The sequence below is a fragment of the Phascolarctos cinereus genome, unplaced genomic scaffold, assembly GCF_003287225.1.
Source record: "Phascolarctos cinereus isolate Bilbo 61053 unplaced genomic scaffold, phaCin_HiC Scaffold_2;HRSCAF=192, whole genome shotgun sequence".
Taxonomy (NCBI): Eukaryota; Metazoa; Chordata; class Mammalia; order Diprotodontia; family Phascolarctidae; genus Phascolarctos; species Phascolarctos cinereus.
In genome coordinates this window covers 352542577-352565372 of record NW_027555625.1, presented here as the reverse complement: position 1 = coordinate 352565372, position 22796 = coordinate 352542577, and the positions used below count along the sequence as shown (strand labels likewise).

The following is a 22796-nucleotide window of genomic DNA, read 5'->3' as shown; positions in this document are numbered from 1 at the left end:
CAGTTTGAGCTGACTCACCTTTCTTTCTTTCACTGTAGGTGTTTTCCTAGGTTCTGTCCTTAGCCTTTTCTCTCTACATATTCTTTCCCTGTGTGATCTCAACAATTCCCAAATCTGTATATCCAGCCCAAGTCCCTTATGACCACATGTGCCTCCCATTGGTATAAAATTCAACAAGTCAAAACCTAAACTCATCTGCTTCCTTCCTCCAGTCTGCTTTTTCTCCCAACTCTTTTGAAGGCACCACAATCCTCTCCAGCATCCAAGCCAGAGTTATCTTTGGTTCCTCCTCTCTCTCTCTCTCTCTCTCTCTCTCTCTCTCTCTCTCTCTCTCTCTCTCTCTCTCTCTCACACTACACACACACACACACACACACACACACACACACACACACACACACACACAGAGTCAGCAAATCCTCTGGATCCTTCCTCCACGACATTTTTTTTTGTACATTTCTCCCCCTCCCTTCCTCTCACTGAAGCCACCCCAGTACAGACCCTACTTCAAAGTCTTCACTGGGAATATGGTAACAGCTTTCTAATTGGTGTCTTAGCCTTCAATCTCCCTCTCCCAAAATAATAATCTATATGCTACTTGAACTATCTTCTTAATGTTTGCTTTCACATCACTCATCTCAAAAACCTTTGTGGCTTTCAATGGCTTACACAATAAAATATAAACTCTACCATTGACATGCAACTCTAACTTGTCTGGACATCTCAAATTACTGTGCCTTCACGTACACTACACTCCACAGTCAAACTAGACACCATGCAAGTAAGAGTACCTCGGAGCTGTGCATCTCACTTGCCTTTGTTCTACTGAAGCTCTTTGCTTGTTTTAAGGTCCTCTACTCAGATGCCATCTCCACCATGGAAAGTTATCTCTTGCCCAATCACTTTCTACCTTGTGTTTCATATGCTTCTTAAACTACAAGCTTCTAGAGGACAAGAGCTGTCCTTCTTTGATCCCCAGCCCCCAGTAATTAGTACTGCCTCTAATGACTTGGAAACTTTGTATATATTTGTACTTCATTAGTTGTATGCATTTTGTATTTCTCCCCCCACCCTGCCCACAGTAGATTGTAAACTCCTTGAGGGTAGAACTAAGGGCTGTTTTGGCTTTATCTTTGTATCCCCAGGGTCTCACAGAGCCTTGTACTCTGTACACATATGTTTGTTGAACTGAATCTTTGCATCCCCAGGGCCCAGCACAGAGCACTGCCTACAGAACAGTCGGTCCACGCTGAGAGTGGTTGGGGGAGGAAGGGAGGGTGGGGCATCCTCGGGTGCAAATAAAAATTGGTGGAGTAGACCAGAGGGAAAGCCAAAATTAGGCAAAGGAAGCCAGGGCAAAGGGAGATTAAGTGTCGCCCTTTACAGACACACAGGCTTCTAAGCTGGGCCTAAGGAGAGCACTTCTGTTCTGTCATCCCAATCCTAATGTCTGCACCGGAAGTGCCCCCTTCCTTGGAAGGGGGGCCCCCAGATTGGAAGTGGCCTTAGAGATCAACCCCCTCATTTTACAGAGAGAAAACATAGAAGAGACTTGCCCAAGGTCATACATGTAGTAAGTAACCGAGCCGAATTACTTTATCAGCCCCCTGCCCACGATTCGCGGAACCCTAGAAGCTCAGAGCGCACTCGTAGATAATCCATTCCAACCCCTTCTACATACTGAGGACGAAATGAGGACAGGAGGGGGCAAGATACTTGCCCAAGGTTACGGCAGGAAAGTCAGGACTCGAGCCGAGTTTCCCTTTCCAATTCATCTGGCTGCTCGGGAGAGGAGTTTAACACAGATCCGCGATGCCCGCTGTCCACGCTCAATGCCCCCCGCTGCCTTGCCAGTCAGGGCGCCCTGGCCCTGCCAAGGGGCTGCCCCCACCCCCGCCCCGCCCGGGAGGTTACAGACATGACGTCACCACCCCCTCCCGGAGTCCCCGGCTCCATTTAATGGTCGGGACGCTGGGACCTCGCGCGGGGACAGCACCCAGGCAGTGGCGGCCGAGCAGAGTTCGGAGGAGGAGCCCAGCGGAGCCAGCGGGAAGATGTCCGGGCCCCGGGCCCCCAACGAGCGGCCAGCGGGCCCTGGGGGCGTGAAGCGCGGGAGGCTGCAGCAGGAGGCGGGGGCCGTGGGCTCCAGGGTGACCGTGGTGCTGGGCGCACAGTGGGGGGACGAGGGCAAAGGCAAGGTGGTGGACCTGCTGGCCACCGACGCCGACGTCATCTGCCGCTGCCAGGTGCGTGCACGCGAGAGGGCTCGAGGGGCCGCGACCTCCCCCAAAAACTGGGGACGGGGGGGCAGCACTCCTCTCGATGGCCTCTAATTGCTGGAGTCCGGCTCCTCAGCTCCAACCATTTCCGTACCCCTTTCCAACCCCACCCCAACACCTGGGACCCCATAACCTCCCCAGGGCTTCATCCCCCACCCCCAGAGACCTCCAGAATCTCCACCCCCTACCCTCCCTCGGACCTTCGGGATCCCCTACTTATAGGACCCACATCTCCCTCCCTGGAGGCCCTCAACCGTGCCGTGGAACTTGGGACTCGGGATAATCCTTCCTCAAGGACCCCTTCAAATCTTTTCCTGGCTTTCAGAGACCCCTGAGAATCGCTTCACTCCCCTTCCTCAAATATCAACTGCTGCCATCCCAGGAAACATCACCTACACAGATCCCCACACACACACTTCTCTTCACCAGGATTCCTCTTATCTTCTCCCTCATTCTGCTAACACCCCTACTCCATTCCCATACACCCTTCCTTCTGGACACCCCCTCATACAATTTTAGAGCTGAAAAGAAAAGAGCATTGAGTGAGGAATGCCCCCCACCCCTTTTCTCAGGGCAATCCTCTGGGAGTGGGGGTGGATTGGAGATGGAGGTTGCCCTGCAAGAGTGCCCCCCCCAACAGCGGCCCTGGTCCCAAATAGCCCCCTCCTCCCTTGAGGGTAAAGGAGAGGGACAAGGCTGAGGGGGTGGGGTGCAAGGCTGAGCTATAAATAAACAAAAGCCACAGAAGCTACTCAGCTGTGGACACCAGATCCTGAGGTGGGGGGAGGTGGAGGAGGAGAGGGGGCTGGGACAGTGCCTAGTGTCAGGTATCTGCCTTCCCTTCTCTTCCTTCTATACCCACTCGGTTTAGAGTCAGAGGACCTAGGTTGAATCTTGGCTCTGTTCCTTACCTGTGTAAACTTGGTCAAATTACTTAATCTCTCTCCCCTCAGTTCCTTCATCTGAAACAAGGAGGTTTTATTAAATGACCCTTAAGATCCAGCTCTAAAGCCATGATGCCTCAATTTCCTTATCTATAAAATGGAATATTTCAGCAATTCAAGCAACATTTATTAAACACATCCTTGTCCTAAGTGCTTGGGAATATGCAAAACTCTCCTCTCAAATTGCTTATCACCACACAAATAACTGCCATGCAAAGGGAGTGAAATAAACAGGCTGTATAGTGAATGAAGCATTGGATCAAGAAGACTTGAATTCAAATCCTGCCTAGTATATGTTAGTGTCTTAGTATGGTGGGTGACCCTAAAGTAAGTTATTTAATCTCTCTGTTCCTTACTTTCCTCATGTGTAAAATGAGGGGTTTGAGCTCAAAAGAACTGTAAGGTGTCTTCCAGCTTTAAATGAATGACTCCATAAGATAAGTGCAAAGGAGTGATGAAGGCAGAATTATGACTTTCTCTCACTTGGATAAATCAGAGTTAACTTCGTGGAGCTTGGTTGCATTTCAGTTGAGTGAGCCTGGAACTGTCAGTCAATAAATATTTATTAAGTACCTACTCGTGCTAGGCACTGGTGCTAACAACTGGAGATACAAAGAGGCAAAAAACAGTCCCTGACTTCCAGAACTCACAAGAGATTTCAACAAACCAATCAACCAATGTGCATTTATTAAACCCCTCCTATGTTCTAGCTACTATAGTAGACAATAGGGGTAAAAATGACAAAAATGAAACCATCCCAGCCTCAGGGACCTTACATTATATGAAAGGAAATGACATGTAGAAATAAAAGTAAAATATAACATGTATAGGGATAGGGACTGGACCCTGATTTCCCAGAAATCTCCCTGATGTAGATGCTTTACCAATAAATGGATGTAGTTTATAGTCTGGGAGTTGCCTAGCAAGCTAAGAGGATATGTGACCCACTCAGGGTCATACAACTAACATGGGTCAGAAATGGTCCTTGAACCCATGGCTTCCTGGGTCTGTATAAAATAGATAGAAAGCAGGGGCAGCTAGGTGGCGCAGTGTATAAAGCACTGGACCTGAAGTCAAGAGGACCTGAGTTCAAATTGGGCCTCAGACCAAACACTTGACACTTACTAGCTGTGTCACCCTGGGCAAGTCCCTTAACTCCAATTGCCTAAAAATAAAAAAAATAAATAAGTAAAATAGATAGAAAGCAAACACAAAGTCATTTGGTAGGTGGAGGCACCAATAGCTGGGGGAATCAGAAAAAGGCTAATATAAGAGTTGAAATGAGTTGAGAAGGATGTTAGAGTTTCTAGGAGGTGGAGATAAGAAAGGAGTGCATTCCAGGTTTGGGGGAGAGCCTGTGCAAAAGGTACAGAGACACAGAGACTGGAGATGGAATGTCCTGTTTGGAGCAGGGCCAGTTTTTTTGGAAAGTAGAACCCATGAAGGGAAGTCATGTGCTCTTATAGAAAGTCTAGAAAGCTGTATTGAAGCCAGATTGTGAAGGAATTTAAATGCCAAAGAACTTTGTATATGATCCTGGAGGCAATGGGGGGACTGGACATGTTGGGGCAGAGGAGTGACTTGTTGAGACTGAGCTTTAAGAATATCCCCTTGGCCATTGTAAAGAGGTTGGAGAGAGAGAGAGATTTGAGGCAGGGAACCAATTAGGAAGGAGTGATACAAGACAGTGACGTAGGCAGTCAATAAGCATTTATTAAATGCCTACTAATGCCAGGCACTGTGTTAAGTGCTGGGGATACAAAAAAAAAAGGCAAAAGACAATCCCTGCTCTTGAGGAGCTCACAGTCTAATGGCATAATGGAGGTGGAGAGGGTATGCATGAGGTAGGGTTTAAATCAAGACAGAGAGATGGGAGAGAGTAGTCTAGTTTGACTGGAATGTAGTATGAAGGGGAGTAGTGTGAGGTAAGGTTGGCTAGATAGGGTCCGAGACAGACTGGAGGGCACTGAATGCCAGTTTATACTTTATCTGATAGGCAATGGGGAGCTAGCAGCTAGGCAGCACAGTAGATAGAGCACAGGCCCTGAAGTCAAACATTTCCTAGATGTGTGACCCTGGGCAAGTCACTTAACCCTGTTTGCCTCAGTTTCCTCATCTGTAAAATGAGCCGGAGAAGGAAATGGCAAACCACTCTAGTATCTTTGCCAAGAAAACCCCAAATGGAGTCACAAAGAGTCAGAAATGACTGAAATAACTGAACAACAGTGGGAAACCACTGAAAGTTTTTGGGTAGAGGAATGGCATGAACAGGGCTTGGTAGCCATCACCGTAGAGGACACAAAATGAAATACGACATCTTACCTTCCCTGGTAGAGCTATGGTCTAGTAGCTCTATATGCCTACTTCTCCTCCACACACACGTAAACCTTGCTTCTTCTGGCAACACAACTTTTTGTTTCTGGATTTTAATCTTATATTCCATTCCACCAAACCTGTGATTCACAGAATTTTAAAATCATAGAATGTTAGAAATGGAAGGGGCCTTAGAATATTGAATAATAGTAATAGTATAATATATATAGCACTTTAAGGTGTTCAAAGTACTATACATATATTATCTCATTTGATCCTCACAACAATCCTGCAGGTAGGCACTTTTATTATCTCCATTTTACAGATGAAGAAACTGAGTCTAAGAGAGAGAAAGTGATTTTCCTGGTGTCACATCCAAGTCAGCAAGTTTCTGGACTACTACAGGATCTAGACTCAGGTCTTCCTGACTCCTAGTCTGGTATGCTTTCTCGTATTAAGATCTCAAAATCAGTTTGTTACCGTACTCTGCTCACTGTAGCAATAACAACTCACATTTCTATAGCGCTTTGAGATTTAGAGTACTTTCCCTGAAATGCTCCTGTAAGATAGCTCACATACCTACTACTATCTTCACTTTACACATGAAGAAACTGAGGCCCAGAGAAAGAAAGGGATTAGCCCAGATTTACACAGCTAATAGATAGCAACCAGGATTTGAACCCAGTGTTTCTTGATTCCAGTGTTATTTGGGCTATATCACAATTATCTCACATCTCCCCTTCTTCCCCCATTTAGAAATCTCTTGATCAGGTTCAGGAATATCCTGTTAAACGTTCTTCCCAGTACTTATTCGATACATCCTTTGGCAGGAGCCCACTGAGCCCTGAAAACAAAACTCCATTCTCTAATACCATCTTTGTAGCTAGTGGGACTCATTCCTCAAAGGGTAGCATACACCCACCTTATCATACTTCCCCTCCCCATTCTGAACTCTTTACAAATCCCCTTCCCAAACCCCCATTGAGTTCCTTTCTTCCCATACCCCTCAATGCCCTCCCACACCCCCTGAAATGTCCCATTCCAGAGCCTTCCACTGTGCTCTCTGGAATGCCTGTTCCATAGGTAACAAATTTGCTTTCATCTTAAGCCTTTGCCTTTCTCACTCCTCCCATCTTCTTGCTCTCACTGAGACCTGGCTCCGTCCTTAGGACACAGCCTCTCTGGCCACCCTTTACAGTACCAGTTGAACTTTCACTCATGCTATGTGAAGGTATTGTCATGGTACAAGAGTCATAATACTCCTTGATCCCCACTGCCATTTCCAGACTGTCCTACCACAGTAATTCAATGAGCTCTCCTCCTTTTGAGGTTCATTCAATCCATATTCATCACCCAATCAAGCATCTGCAGGACACTCTCCTTCCTTCCTCAATGCATTCAACGTTTAGATCACAGTCTTTCTCTCCACCTCTGCCCTCATGCTAGGGGACTTCAATATATACATTCATACTCCATCTAATACCCTAGTTTCCTGGTTCTTCAATTTACTTATTTCCCATGATCTTCACCTTATCTCACCATACACAAAGATGGTCATACTCTTGATCTTGCCATCACCCACAAGTGTTCTACTTAATTAACCATGAAATTCCATTATCTGATCATAACATCTTATCATTCTATCTTTCACTTTGCTCAATTCTACCTTCAATCTCCCCACCCCTCAGTTCCTTCCCAAGCCATCCCCCCCGTGCTGGTTACCTTTTCATCCATTTCCTATCTTGACTCCACCAAGGCACTGTACACTCGAGTGTCTTTCCCCCTTATCCTATCACCAATCTCCACCTGCCAGGCCTCAGTGTTGTATTACTCCTACCATTCACTGTCTTTGCCCCTATTCCCATGCTGCTGAACAGAGCTGGAGAAAAGCCACAAAACCATGCTGAGTGTATCCCCTGAAAATTTGTTACATAATCTCAACTCTCCCTCTCTGGCACAAAGTGATCCTTTTACACGTCCCTAATCCACTCACCAGAACAGCCACTCCAAATCTTTTCATCCCTTCTTTCTCATACCTCCTATGGTAGCTCCTGCCTTCACCCTCTCCACTGAGAACCCTTCCTCATATTTCACTGAAAAAAATTAGAGCCACTCACCAAGAGTTTTCTCTTTCCCTCTCCTCATTATCTCATATCACTCACACGTCTTCCCCTATTACCTCCTCCTTCACCCCTTTTCACATGAAGACTTGACCCCTTTCCCTTTGCCCAGAACCATCTCCAGGAACCATTAATCCCACACAATCCTTCCCATCTTCTCCAGCAGATTGCCTCTCCATCATCCCCACTTTTAATAATTATCCCTCTCTTATTGTCTACTAGCTATTTTTTGCTGCCTACGAACATGTCTCCCATCCTTAAAAAAGACCCTCACCTTCTTACTAGCTGTCATCCTATATTGTTCCTTCCTTCCATGGCTAAACTCCTATAAGTGCCTCCACTTTCTCTCCTCTCACTGCTTTCTATACTCTTTTCAGCCTGACTTCCAACTTCATCATTCAACTAAAACTGCTCTCTCCAAAGCTACCAGTCATCTCTCCACAGTCAAGTCTAACGGTTTTTTTCTCAGTTCTCTTCCAGGCTATCTGCAATAGCCTGCTGGTTGGTTTCCCTGACTCAAGTTGCTCCCCTATCCAGTGCATCCTTTACCCAGCTACCAAAATGGTCTTCCTAAAGAACAGCTCCAACCATGTCACTCCCTTACTCAATGAACTCCAGTGCTCCTATAGCTACCAGGACCAAACAAAATCTTTTGAACTTTTAAAACCTTCACAGTCTGGTACCATCCTACCTTTCCAAATTGTTTACACTTCATTCCTCTGTAAGATCACTCTATGATCCAGGGACTCTGGCCTCTTTGCTGTTCCTCACACTTATCAAAGCATCTCTAGACTTCATGGGGGACAGGGAAGGGAATAAGCTGTTATCATCCCTATTTTACAGTTGAAGAAACTGAGGCAGACAGAGGTTAAGTGACTTACCCAAGGTCACACAGCTAGTACGTATCTGAGGCTGAATTTGAATTCAGATCTTCCCGATTCCAGGCCCAGTTGTCTATCTACTATGCCACCTCGCTGGCTACCTTTTGCTAGCTCCACCTATGGCTTTTCACTTCTGCCCCCATGCCTGGAATGTTTTCTCTTTATCTCTGCCTCCTGGCTTCCCTGGTTTCTGTCAAGACTCCATTAAAAATCCCCACTTCCGCAAGAAGCCTTTCCCAGTTGTGGCTTTTTGCTCCTTCCTCCTCCTCAGCCCCTCCTCCCAGTTCCTTCCCTCTGAGATGACCTCCCATTTATACAAATATGTCTTATAAGTATATAGTTGTTTGCATATTGTCTCCCCTGATTAGGATGTGGGTATCCTGACAGCATGGACTGCCTTTCTTTGTATCCTCAGCATATAGCAAAGTGCATGGCACACAGTAAGTGCTTAATAAATGCTTATTGACTTGTTCTGTCCTCACATCCTCCTCTCTCCTCCAGAGTCCCTACCTAGAGCTGGGAGAAGAGATAATAATAACATTGAAGTCCCACATCCTTCTGTTTCCTGCCCAGGACTTCAGAGTCATTAAAGATACTTTAAAAATAGCATGGGCTTTAAAAATTAGCCTTAGATAATCCACAAGGCAGAAAATGAGAAGTGACTCTCAGAACCAGGACAAATAGTAATAATAACAATCACAATAACAGGAACAGCAACAAAAATGACATTTTAACAGGCAGCATAATGTACTGTAGCAGTTTTGAAAAGTGTGGTCCTGAGACTCTTTCAAGGGGGTCCTCGAAGTCAACAAAGACTTGTCGTTCATAATAATTCCAAGATGTTTTAATTTCTGATGCAGTAAATTTTGGTAGCTATTACCCACATAAATAAAAGTTCATTGTAGGGGGAGGGGTCCTCAATATTCTGTAAGAGACTAAAAGGGTCCTGAGACCAAAAAGTTGGAGAACTGCTGGGGTAGGGGATCTTTAGCCCTGGCTGCGGCATCAGGGAGACCTGAGTTCAAGTCCTAGTTACATGACCAAGAAATAGTCATTTAACTTCAAAGGACCCCAGGCAACTCTCTGAAGCTATGATTTACAGCCCACTTGTTGATCTATATGGAATGGGGAGATCCTCACATTGATGAAATCCCCAAACCACCAAAAAACCCAAGCCACAAAATTATTTACAAAGTGCTTTTCCCACCATAACCTTATAAAGTAGGGAATATAATTATCATTATCCTCATTTTAGAAAGGAGGAAGCTGAGACTCAGAGAGGGGAAATAATTTGCCCAAGATAAAACAATTCCATGTTCATTAAGTGCCAGCTATATTTAAAGCACTATGTTGTGTATTCCTTCTACCTCTAGATTGGAAAAGATAAAACTACTTTACAAACTATACTCTTAATTCAGTGTCCATACCTAGAAGAAAACTAACTTTCAATATGCATGTTTACTTGGTATGTGCATAAGTAACATCTAAATCCTTAATATATTGGGTCAGGTCTTGGGTGTGAATTGGACTTTTGTACAATAGGAAGAGAGGTGTTATAGAAGAGAATGGATAGAGGCCTGTCTGGAAACCATCAGAAGGCAGTTGTGAAAGCTATCTAGTTTTTAGTGAGAGGAGCGGACCAGTGGACTGAAGAAGACTGAGCAGTAAGTTTGGGAATCCAGTCCCTGGGCCTTGCAGAAATTAGCAAGAACAGGGCCAAGTGGGTAGAATCCTATCTGGCAGCCCTGTCCTTTCCCAGGTAGCTAATGGAACAGTGACTCCAAGTTGAGGGGCTGGTCCACTAGAGAGTGTACATGGGAAAAGCCCTGGTCTGAGAATCAGGAGAATGTGATCCCAGTCCCAACTTTGCTAGTGAATTTCCACGAAACCTTGGGCAAGTCTCTTTCCCTTCTTTTGTCTCACTGAAACTGAGTGGAATGAGTCCCATGACTAAAATATGGCCCTGGAAAGGTATGCCTTATTCAGAAGAAATAAGATAGGCAAAAGAGAAGGCAGAGTATTATGTATATATGTGTGTGCATGTGTGTATATACATATATACACATATACATATACATCTATACACAAACATATATACACATTTATAGATATACATATACTATAATTAAATACTGAGATAGATAGATAGATAGATAGATAGATAGATAGATAGATAGATAGACAGACAGACAGACAGACAAGACAAATGGAAGAAAACCAAGAATCAGAGGAGGGAAGCATAGAAAAACCACTTGGATGAAGGTCAATGAAGACAAAAATAGAAACAATATTTTTGTGGGAATATACTACAGACCACTTGGACTTAGAAGGAGGAAATAGATGAGGGTTTTTAGAAGGGCTCAGATACCTGGCATGAAGGCATGACCAGACCTGTGATTTTATTATTAAAGGGAACATGAGAATGAAGGAACTCCCTCTATTGATGCATTTCTGAAGGTTAAATGACTTGCCAAGGCTCATAAAGCCATTGGATGTCAAAGGCAGGAACTGAACTAAGATGCTCCTAGCTCTGAAGATGGCTCTCCATCCATTACACTCAACTATCTCTCTGCTTTAAAGGACTAGATTCACATCACTAGGAAAAACTACTTCCTGCGGTTGCAATGATGGGAACTTTGGTAGGGAGTGACAATTCTACCTTAGAATTTGTGATCAAGAAGAGGAAAGCTAGAGATGTTCCCTAAATTTTTAAAGAGTCAATTTCAAAGGCTACAGAAAAAGGGTAAGATTCTATGGACAAAAATTCTACAGGAGAAGTCAGTACAGGAGGTATAATAATAGCTAGAACTACATAGGACTTTAAGATTTGCAAGGTCCTTTATATGTTATCTCATCTGATCCTTAGAGCAACCCTATGAGGTAGGCTATTATTACCCCCATTTTATAGGCAAGAAAACTGAGGCTCCATGAGGTTAAGTGACTTACCCAGGGTCACACAGCTAACAGTATCAAAGGCTGGATTTGAACCCAGGTCTTCCTAGTTTTAAGTCTAGAACTCTTTCCACTGTATCACATAACTACCTGAATACACAAAGAGAAAAAGTTACAGTGAAGAAAAAGGACTAATTGTCTAAAGAGATTGATATGGATGCATAGAGAACTCACCAATCAACTTCAATTTTTCCCTGGGTAAGAGACAGGACTCTCTTGCTTGAATTGAGTTACCTCACTCCCAGTGGGAGAGTTCCTTCACTCTGTACTGTCTGGTAAATATTCTCCTATGTATGCTTTCTCTTATTTTTATTTTATCTTACTACCAATTTGGATAAATGGGTTTCTTTAAAGAAAAATACCCATGTCTGAGAGATACAAGCAAGGGCAAATATTGGACACTGAATATAAAAGCATAGCACATGTCTATAAGATTCCTGTTAGGAGGTAAGGTAGATGGGGAGACACAGTAAAGACATCTAAAATAGATGAGGTAGGTGTATTCAGGAAAAGAAATGAATCAAAGAAGGATTGACTGCTACTAGCTGGATTGCCAATTTCAGGGTAACATAGCTGAGCTTTGTTCACGTGAGAGTTGGGCAGTACTAAATTAAAGGCCCTTCCAACCCTGAGATTTCGTTGATTTCTCTCTGGGCCTCTGTTTTCATGTATACAATTATTTTGATTAAAAGTTGTACTATCAATTTCAAAGGGGTTTTGTGAGGAGTGTTTGACAACCTCAAGGCAACATAGAAATGTAAAGTGTCATCTTCATCATCATCCTCTATAAAATGAGGTCAGGTTAGCGGGAGGATTAGATTTCATTTTGAGCATTATGCTTTAGGAAGAGCATTGGGTATAGGGCATGAGGATAAGCCCCTCTCCACTAGTTCAGCCAAACTTCTCCCCCTTTATTTGCAGGGAACTCCTGGGGTTGCTTTCAGATAGAAAAGAGAATACACAGACTGGAAAGAGTCTAGAAAGAGATAAGACTAGAAAGAGATATACAAATCTAATTACACAAAGGATCTGGAAAGAAAGCCATGTACGCTGAAGAACCAATGGCCAATGGAGACAGAGCAATGGGAGCAACTGTGGGAGAAAGTCAAACCAAGGACCTTGTCTTCCCTTAAAGGTCTATTAGAGAACCCCATGCATTGAAGAATGATAACTAAGGAGGCATCATGGGAGGAACAAACCTGAGGACTTTGCTCTCGTTAGTACTAGAGGGATCAGCACAACAGGGAAACAGATGCACTCAGGGTACATGGAGCTATCCTTTTTCTGGGTACTCTGAGTTACATGGCCTTGGTGGCTCCCAGGAGGGAGATAGACTCTAGCAACCATGAGCAACAAAATCTAACACTGTATGTTGGAAAGACTGTTTAGAATCCTGTGGAAGGTGGAGGAGAATTTTCCTGATGGTCAAAGGGCTATAAACCCATTCTAGATTTCTTTGTTAGGATAAACTAAACCCATCATATAGATGTATTTGTTAGCCTGAGTGCTTGCATAGGAACCTGAGGGCCCTGTAGGAGAGACAAAAATGAGTCAAATACAGGCATTCCTAAAATTTCTTGGATTGGGATTAGAAGCCAGAACAATTTAGTGGAAGACCTCCTCAAAATTGTACCTAGGTCCAGGATGATATAGAATCATTAAAGAAAGAACCTTAGTACATAGAATGTCAAAGTTGTACTTTTAATATTGAATTTAGATTTTCAAACACTCAGGATGATCAACTGCACCTGTTCAGAGAATGGTGACCGAAAGGTGAAAGCCCTGTCAAGTAGTTGAAAACACTGAGTATGCTTAGCCTGAAAAAGAGAAGTTCCACATGTGATTTTTGCTATTGTTCTTCAGTTACTCAGTCATGTCCGTTTCTCCATGACCTCACGATCCACAGCACATCAGGCCCTTCTATCCTCCACTGTCTCCCAAAGTCTGCCCAAGCTCACATTTGTTGCTTCTGTGACACTCTATCCATCTCATCCTCTGCTTTCTCCTTTTGCCTTCAATTTTTAGGAGGCTTTAAAACATTTCTCTGCTAAACAGAATGATCTTCAGACTTAGAAGCATAGGGAGGAAAATGATTTACCAAGGAAATGAAACCGAAGATAAATGAGGGAGATGGTTCAGAGCTGCCCTAGCAGTCCTTAATTAACTTCAGGTCACGAAGGCCTATGCAAACTATATCTCAAGTTACTGAAAGGGACAGCTGTGAATGCTGAGCCAGTAGTGTTGGTGATCTGTGAAAATCTGTAGTAAATGGGAGAGCTGCTACAAGAATGAAAATAGGCAAATGCCATGTTCTGCATTTAAAAAAAAAAAGATACATTCTTCAGATTTATGGCCTAGGGTAGTCAGCTTAATTTAACTCCTGGCAAAATTCTGAACAAATTACTCAAGGTATGGTTTGTGAACACTTAAAATGGAAAGTGGTGATTACTCTGAACCAGCACAGAAAAAAATCCTGATAGACTAATGTCATTTTTTTGGATAGGGTCAGTAAACTATTAAAATCAAATGACTGCCACAGCATACTTGTATATTGGCGAGGAATCTGGCAGTCTCTTAAAACATCCTCGTGAACAAAATGAAGAGATGTAGGCTATATGATATAAATGGATTTGAAGCCAGTTGTCTGGACCCCGAAAGCAGTGATTAATAAATTCACGAATGCTTTGAATTAATTCCAGTTAATTCCAATTAGTTAAGAATGTCTTTAATAGATTACCACATGAATACTGGCCTTATGTGTACTGTTCAATATTTTAGTCAAAGACTTGGATGAAGACATGTTGATCACATTAAGTGAAACAAAGCTGAGAAGGATATATAACATCAGGCTTGTCAGTCAGTCAGTACACATTTATTAAGCATTTACTATATGCCAGGCACTGAGCTAAGTACTTGGGATAAAAAGAAAAGCAAAAGACAGTCCCTGCTCTCCCCACAGTCTAATGGAGGAAGACAACAAGCAAAAGCTAAATACAAATAAGCCATATATAGAATAAAAAGGAAAAATCAGATAATAATAAATAATAAATAACAGAAGGAAGGCACTAGAATTAAGAGACTGAGAAAAGGCTTCCTAAAGAAGGTGGGTTTTAAACTGGGATTAGAATGATGGGCTGAATTTCAGAAGATGAAATTTTATAGGGATAAATGTAAAGTCCTACACTTGGGTTCAAAAAATTAATTACACAAGAACTAGATTGGGGAAGTTCAGCTAAACAATAGTCCAGAAGAAAAAGGTCTGATATTCTAGGGAGTGGGGGTTTTAGTGGATGGACTACAAACTCTGTTGTGTGAGTCAACAGCATGATGACAGTCAGAAAGGCTAATGTAATCTTAGGCTGAATTAATAGAGGTATTTTGCCATGGTCGGTGTTCCTTTTGATGTGCCACAATTTGGAAATGACATAAAGTTCTTGATCTAGAAGAAGGAACCAAATGTTATGTCACTTAAGGAAGATTGAAGGAACTAGGAGTATTTAATACACAGAAGAAAATTTTGCAGGAAAATGGTCTATGTCTCTCCAAGTATTTATAAGGCTGTCATATGAAAGAAGCATTATATTTGTTTTGCTTGGTTTTAGGAGACAGAATTAGGAGCAATGGATAAAATGTGGTAAAATGAATATTAAAAAAATAGAATGGGCTGTTTCAGTAAGTGATGAGTTTCTTGACAATGAAGGTCTCTAACACAGGCCAAGCTCCACTCATGGGAGCTGTTGTAGAGGGGATCCATGGTTCATCTAGTTGGCCACTGAGATTCTTTCTAGGTTTTTAAGTTCTACAAAGACACAGCATTACTGAAGGAAGAACCTTAGAACATTCAATGTGAAAGCTGTGCCAGATCTTTTAACATAAAACAGACTTTCCGGATCTGAGAGCTCATCTTCCCCAAGGTTATGTAGCTATTAAGTGGCATGGCTCAAACTAGAACCAATCTCCCACTTTCTAGGCAGGGTTTTCTCCATCATATTGTGCCAGGTGGTAGAACAGGAGTGCTGTCCTGGAATTCAGGAAGCCTGGCTCAGTCCAGGCACTTTCTGTGTGACTATGGGCAAGTCATTGTACTGTTCTGAGTCTGTTTCTTCATCTATAAAATAGGAATAATAAAATCCTAATGATAACAATAAATGATAATGATAATATATCATGGTAATATAATTATTATAATAAATATAATAATAATACCAATATCATTATTGTGAAGAAAGCATTTTATAAACCTTAAAGCACTATGGAAGGGGGAAATATTATTATAAGACAATAAATCTAGAGATGAACAGGACCACTTCTAGTCCAATCTCCCCATTTGGTAAAAAAGAAACTGAGGCCCAGAGAGTTTAAATGAGTTGCCTACAGTCACATAGGCAGTAAGCACCAGAGGGCTTGAAACCAGGTCTCCTGACTCAAGAGTCAATGGGCATCCTATTCGATTTTCTATCCTTCTCTACATCTACTACCATGCTTCCGCCTAATTATAGAATTACCATAATCATCTCTAGCCCCTTCCTTCTCCTGCTTTTCTTCATATTCTCTCTCTCCCTTTTCTTTTCCATTTTTTCTTTCCCTTTTCCCTTTCTCCTTTTCTCCATCTTCTCTTTTTGTATCCTCTCTCTATCCATTCCTTTTCTCCTCCCCTCTATTCTTTCCTCTTTATTTTCTTCCTTTCTCTGTTCTTGCCCTTTTCTGTTCATTCCCTCTATTTTCTCTCCACTCTCCCTTTTTCTCTTTATTTTCTCCCTCTCTGATTTCTATTCTCTTTCTGTCTCTTTTCCCTCCATCTCCCCACACACCTTCAGTTTAAAGTCAGTTCTCAATTCTCTGTGTGACCCCAGCCTTCTTCAAGTCCTTGCCAGCACCTGAGCAGGGTGGTGCCAAGAGGTGTGTAGCTGGCACAGAAAGGTGTGTGTCTAACTATCCAAACCAATATTGAAGTGACTTGGGCATTATATGTCACTTTGTTTTATCCCAGCCTTTCCTTTCCCTTGGGAACACAGAACAGTAGAAAAAAATAAAAATACACATACTGACCACTGGTAAACAGTGTTACAGAAGGAATTCGTGGTCATAGTCAGGCTGAATGCATGGGAGTTATACAAGCCTGTGGCTTTTAAGATCCCTTTCCAGTCTTAGATTATCTGACTTTAGTTACCCAGCCTACATGCAAAGAGAAGAATGAAGAAATTCTTCTTCAGTGACAACTAATAGCTTTGCAAAATGGACCATTCAATTTTGGTGTGGTTCTCATTATTATTATTAGTTAATATTAATTATTATATATTATTATAGAGTATGATATACATTTATTAGTTAATATTATTATTATTTATTAATGTTTCTTTGAATTGAGCCAAAATCTGCCCTGGCAACTTCTATTGCTCTTAAAAGTGCCCTCTAAGATCAAGCAGAACAAGAATGATGCATCAATTCAACAAGATCTTCCATGGGATAACCAGTCAAGTACTTCAACATAATAATGACTTCCCACTGCACCCCACCCTCCCCCCCAAGCATTCTTTACTCCCCTGGAAGGGGGCTGAGTCAGGTTTTCTTGGCCTGACTAAATAGAGGTCACTTTCTTGGGGCAGGGTATGAGGATAATCCTGACTTTTCCCCTGAATCTGAGAGAGCTTCCTGGAAGAGGCCGTGTGTACGTTGCCTCCAAACCCCAGTAGGGTGCCTCATCTCTGTTCTTCTGAAGTTGCTGAGCCATCCCCTACAGGACTCGGTTCACAACCCACCTGGCTTTTCCCTCAGATAAGGCTGGTTGGGGCTTGACCTGTCTGGGTGATTGAGGGGAGATACTCTGACACAGCTGTTTTGAGAGCCAGTCCTCTCTTGGTGGACAGAGTGTGAGGTCACCCAGGGTTATAAATACAGAAGGAGAAGGTCAGGGGGGTCAAGTTACCACAGCTACTGCCACAGCTACCCTACTCAGGTGCAAATCTCGGCCTGATTTTCTTGATCCTCTCTCAGAACAAACCTGTCTCTTGGTCAGCCTGTCCAGCCCAGAAAACAGACTATATAGTTTAGGGGCACCCATCCCCAGGCTGGAGCTAGCTGACGTGCGAGGGCCAGGAACAGGGCAAGGCACTTATGCCAATAACAATATAATCTGTGGCCCGGAACCACAGCTGCTGGCTTATACAAAGTGGGTTCAAGCTGGGGGGGGGAGGGAGTCTTCTCATGAATCATCCTCTTTGGTTGCAGCGCCCACTCAAGGTTTCTTTAGGGAGCATCAGGATTCATTCCACATATAGGTAGGTCTGTACAAAAAAGGTAAAGGGCTCAGCCTCTATGAAAGCATTCAGGTTAACAACACATGGAACATAGGGCAGGCTTTATTTGGCCCAATATAAAGAATAAAACAGAAAATATTCACGCACACACACCCCAAGCCTAGAAATAAGTAAAAAATTTTCCTTTCCCCTATGGTGAGCTCCCGTCTCTGAGACTACCCCAGGGTTGAAAGTTCTCCCCTCTCTCTCATACAGGAAAAGAACTGGGGTCCATAAAAAGTTGACCCCTCTCTCTAATGAGCACCGCCTCCTATATAGTCACCTTTAGACTTCTAGTACTACCTTGGTTGAGCCCCAGTCCTTCCCACACCCACCCACACCCACTCCAGTAGGGTGTAAAGTACTTAAGGTTTGCCACAGTATCAAACAACCCTTTTGATGGAGCCCCAGTATTTCAGCCTTAGAGTATCACCCTGGTTGGGTCAACTCCCCAAAGCAGAATATCCCCTGGGCATGCACCATTCACATAACTCATAAGTACTAGTGAGAAGCAAAGTTGAGGTTGGCCCTTCCATATCATAAGTGCCCCTTGCTGCTTCTTGGCTTCAGCGGCTTCTTGGTCTCAGAATTCTTCCATCAATCTGTCACTGTCACCTCTCTCCTGTCAGCTCATGTTCCTGCAGCTCCCAGCTTGGCCTGGCACAGGAACGCCGTGTAGTTCTACTGCCGTCTTTAGCCACTGCCGCCTCTAGGGTTACATGGCTCCCCGTTCTCCCGGGGCCACGTGGTTTCCCATGAGTCCATCGGAGGGACCTCAGTTTTGCCCAGTCTTCTTCTCCTTTAGGGAACCAAGTCCAAATCTCTGTATGCAGCACCTCTCCTCTGCTTCTCTCAGGAATGCCTTGTAGTTCTTCTGCTGTCTTTAGCTACAGCCCTCTCTGGAATGCCATGGTAACCCATACTAATCCCTTCTGTCTCCCTTATGGGGCTGTCAGTCAATCAGTTGTCCTAAGTTCTCCTAAAGTTCTCCTCTTTCCTGAGAAGATGCCTCCTCTCCTTCTCCCCTCTATCTCCTTATCAGTGGATATTAACATACTGGAGATTTGAGTCAGGAAAAAAAAAATCCATAGTCAAAGGTGAGGCTCAGTTTGGAGCAAGAGTAAATCAGGAAAACAAGATAAACCTAACTCTTCCATGGAAAAAGGAACCCATGCTCTAAGCATTAGGCTGATCCTTTATGAGCTTCATAAGGAAATTCTGATTTGCACTTTCCTTTTGGGGATCAAGTGATTTCTATCTTGGGGCTTCCCAGGTTGAAAGTTTAGGAGCTCTGTAAGCCGAACTGGGGGGGGGTTGTAATTAGAGATTTCTAAAAGTCCTTAGAAGTTAAGAGCTTTTGTTTATGTGGGTAATATCTATCCAAATGTGCTGCATTAGAAGTTGAAACATTTTAGTAGTATTATAAAAATAGTTTCACCTTGAGAAGGTCCTAGTGACCCACAAGGGTCCCTAGACTACGCTTTGAAAACCAGTGCCAAAGAGGATCAATCCAATACATTAAAGACTGTCTTTTTCACATTACGTGGGAATCAGCACAGCCTAGGCTATCCCTCATTTTTACCATATGATTAACCTGAATCTTGTGTTTATTTGCTGACCTCTAGACCACTTCTTGAGTGTGAGTCATATGCTGCCATCTACTGATGCTTGCTGTTCACAGCGTTCTCCTTCACCACTGGCGTCATCTGAAGTTTTGATTTTTCAGAGACTGTAGTATTTTAGGATTCATAGCCATATAGCATCACCAGGAGAAATTTAAGGTTAAAAAGTAGGTTCTTGCATCAAAGAGCAGCTTAGGATTCCTGAAGTGATAGGCAGTTTCCCAAACAGGATCTCAAACACTCTCCTTCTTGTTCAATTTTGGATTTAGTTCATTTCATTTCAGTTCAATTTAGTGTATTAAATATTTATTAAGCACCTATAAAACAAAAATGAAAAGTTCCCAAGGAACTTATATTTTACTGAGGAAATAAAACATGCCTACATGATGAAAGGTTAGGGAGTTAGGGCGATCAAAGATAGATCTGACAATGTGCTTGTTCTAGGAATGTTTGAAGGACAGAGTCCTAACAGACGGGGGAATCAGCAGAGATTTCATGGAAGACTTATTGTTTATCCATAGTGACTGCCCAGGAGATGTGCACTGATATATTCACTTAATCCCAACTGCATGTCATAGTCTGAACAATAGATATCTTCATCTCTTCAGTTTTTCCTATGTAGATTATTTATCTAGTCTCTTTTTTTATTTATACATTTTGTTTTGACACAACAATCACTTTGCAATATACAGCCTCCAATTATAACTTCTCTTAAATAATAATAGTCATTAACAATGATAGCTAATATTTATTTAGAGCTTTAAGATTTACAAAGCACTTTAACATCTAATATAGTGACTTTTAACCAACAGCAAATGAAACACTGCACTCAGAAAGAAATGTATTTTAACATTAGTCATACAGAATGGCTAATATAGCCAATCTCTTTAGAAGAGTCATGAATCTCACTGAGGTGACTCCACATTATTCTTGTGGGTTGATGCAATCAATACTATGTCATCTACAGACACTAACATCTGGAGGACCTTACCGTCATTTGGTATCTTATCCTTTTTCAAATGTCTTGAGAATAGACATTCAGTGCTTTGAAAAAGAGTGCTACCTTGACAATAGATTGATTCTATGTATACTCTACTTGTTACAGGCCAATTGCTCTTTCTAACTTTAAAGTTCCATTTCAACTTCTCTACGTAGCACAATAGGGACTGAAATGTTGAGTTCAAATATTCATTGTAAAGCTCTATTGACATTGAAGAAGAAAATATATCATTTTAGAAATCTTCACGGATCTGTTTCATTTTTTGTCTATTTATTTTCCTTACAGGTTCATCTAGAAATGCTTTCGAGATGATGTGGCTTAGTCAGGTTTACCAGATTCATTTTCCTCTCCAGCATACTTTGCTGCTTTGTGAAGCATGGCTGCTTGTAATCTTCTATCCTTCTCTTCTTTAGAAATGTTTATATATCAAACTGGTGTCTTTAGCAGCTGTGTCTTTCTGCTTGGCAAGAGTCAATCACTCAGTCAGTCAATAAACCTTATTAAGTACCAGTCAATTAATGTACCAGTCACTGTGCTAATTACTCGGGAAACAAAGAAAGGCAAAAAATAATCCCTGCCCTCGAGGAGCTCACATTCTATTGGGGAAAGACAGTAAACAAAAAGAAGCTGAAGGAGGGGGTGGAAAGGGGAAGAAGAACCAGATGCAGGGACATGATGAAGTCTGGGTGGGAAATGACAGGATGGGTCCTTTCCTTAAACAGAGAATCTGGGAGGAGCTCTCACCTATGAGCACCTTCTACCCTCTCCAGTTAGAGGAAGAGACAAAGAGTAGGAGAGATACTGAGGAGGTGTGAGATTCAGAGTTGATTATCTTGCAGGATAATGAACTTCTGGAGACCATGATGAAGTCTAGGAGTAGTCCAAGAGGATCAAGCATTGACCAAGGCAATTTCTGGGCTATTCTGGACTCTTGCTTATGGAGTTTGCTTTTAATCAATTTACATTTCAGATAAACTTTGGGAGAAAATAGTGATAATCCGAATCAATGTCTTGTACTTTATCTATTTCCCATTTTTTAAAATAGCTTTTTTCAAAAGATCCTATTAGAGCTACGGTAATTATCCATAATGTGTTCTCGTATATTTTTTCTTTTAGTATGGTATTGATTTTTACTTTTGCCCTAACTTACTAATAGCCTTCCTGTTTACAAACAGCTGATTTAGAAATGATTCTCACATTGGTGACCAATCATTTCCTATCTGTTAAAATACAGTCAGGTTCTTTTTGTGTGTGTGATGTTTAGTGCTCATCATGTCCAGAACTTTCCAACTTTCTTATAAAAGAAAGTATTCATGACATAGAGATGTGAGATTCTTACATAGCCTAAATAAAGCCTTTTGTCTCTTTTAACTCTTAATGCGAAATCATTTTTTTCTGAAAAATATTTCACCATCTTCTCCTGTGCCTACTTTCACATAGAAGTCATCAAGTATCAGTATATACTGACTGGAAAATCTTTGCCAGTTCTTCATAAAATTTCTCTACCTCTTCATCCTTTGTAACAAATATTGTAACAAATATAAGCTGCAGTTATCCTCAGAATGATTTCTTTGCTTATGCTCATCATAAACATCACAACAGTCAGAAGATCATTCCCGTGAAATGCCTTTGGAAACATGATAAAAGCAATTCCACCAATTCCCTCATTTGTCATTTTCACGAGGAATCTAAGCCTTCTTTTAGTTAAAAAACATTTTTTTACACTTTCATTTTATTGTTTTTATGTTACATTTACAGATTACTCTCACTTTGTGAGAGATTTCTTAATCAGTTAAGTAACACTAAATTCATGCAACATTTCACATGTGTAGCACCTCCTCAACTTCTCTAATTTTTAAAATTAATAATAATAATAATAATAGCTAACATTTATATAGTGTTACTATGTGTGCCAGGCACTGGGCTAATCACTTTACAATTATTATTTCATTCCATCCTCACAACAACCCTGGGTTGCTATTATTATTCTCACTTTACAGATGAGGAAGCCAAGATAAACAAAAGTTAAGTGACTTGCCCAGGGCCACACATCTAGTAAGAGTTTGAGGCCAGATCTGAACTCAGGTCTTCCTGACTCCAGGCCCAGTGCTGTGTCTACTGCATCTCCTAGCTTCCTTCTTCTTACTCTCTATCCTACTGGAGAAAAACAAAGAAAAAAAAGCACATTTCTTGTAACAAATATACATAGTCAAGCAAAACAAAATCCCCCAATGGCTGTGCACAAAAAAATATACATGTCTCATTCCACACCCTAAATCCATCACCTTTCTGTCAGGAGATGGATAGCGTGTTTCATCACTGGTTCTCTAAAATTATGGATAGTCAATGTACCGATCCTAGTTCTTACAGCTTTCAAAGTTATTTCTGT

General features: G+C 42.1%; 1 protein-coding gene across 1 annotated transcript in view; it reads left to right on the top strand.

The window, feature by feature from the left end:
* Positions 1–1916: 1916 nt before the first annotated feature.
* ADSS1 (adenylosuccinate synthase 1) overlaps positions 1917–22796 on the top strand; it is an 89957-nt gene continuing 69077 nt past the window's right edge. The window contains 1 exon segment of the mRNA XM_020979480.2: positions 1917–2246. Coding sequence (XP_020835139.1) covers positions 2055–2246 — 192 coding nt within the window. The 5' untranslated portion in view covers positions 1917–2054.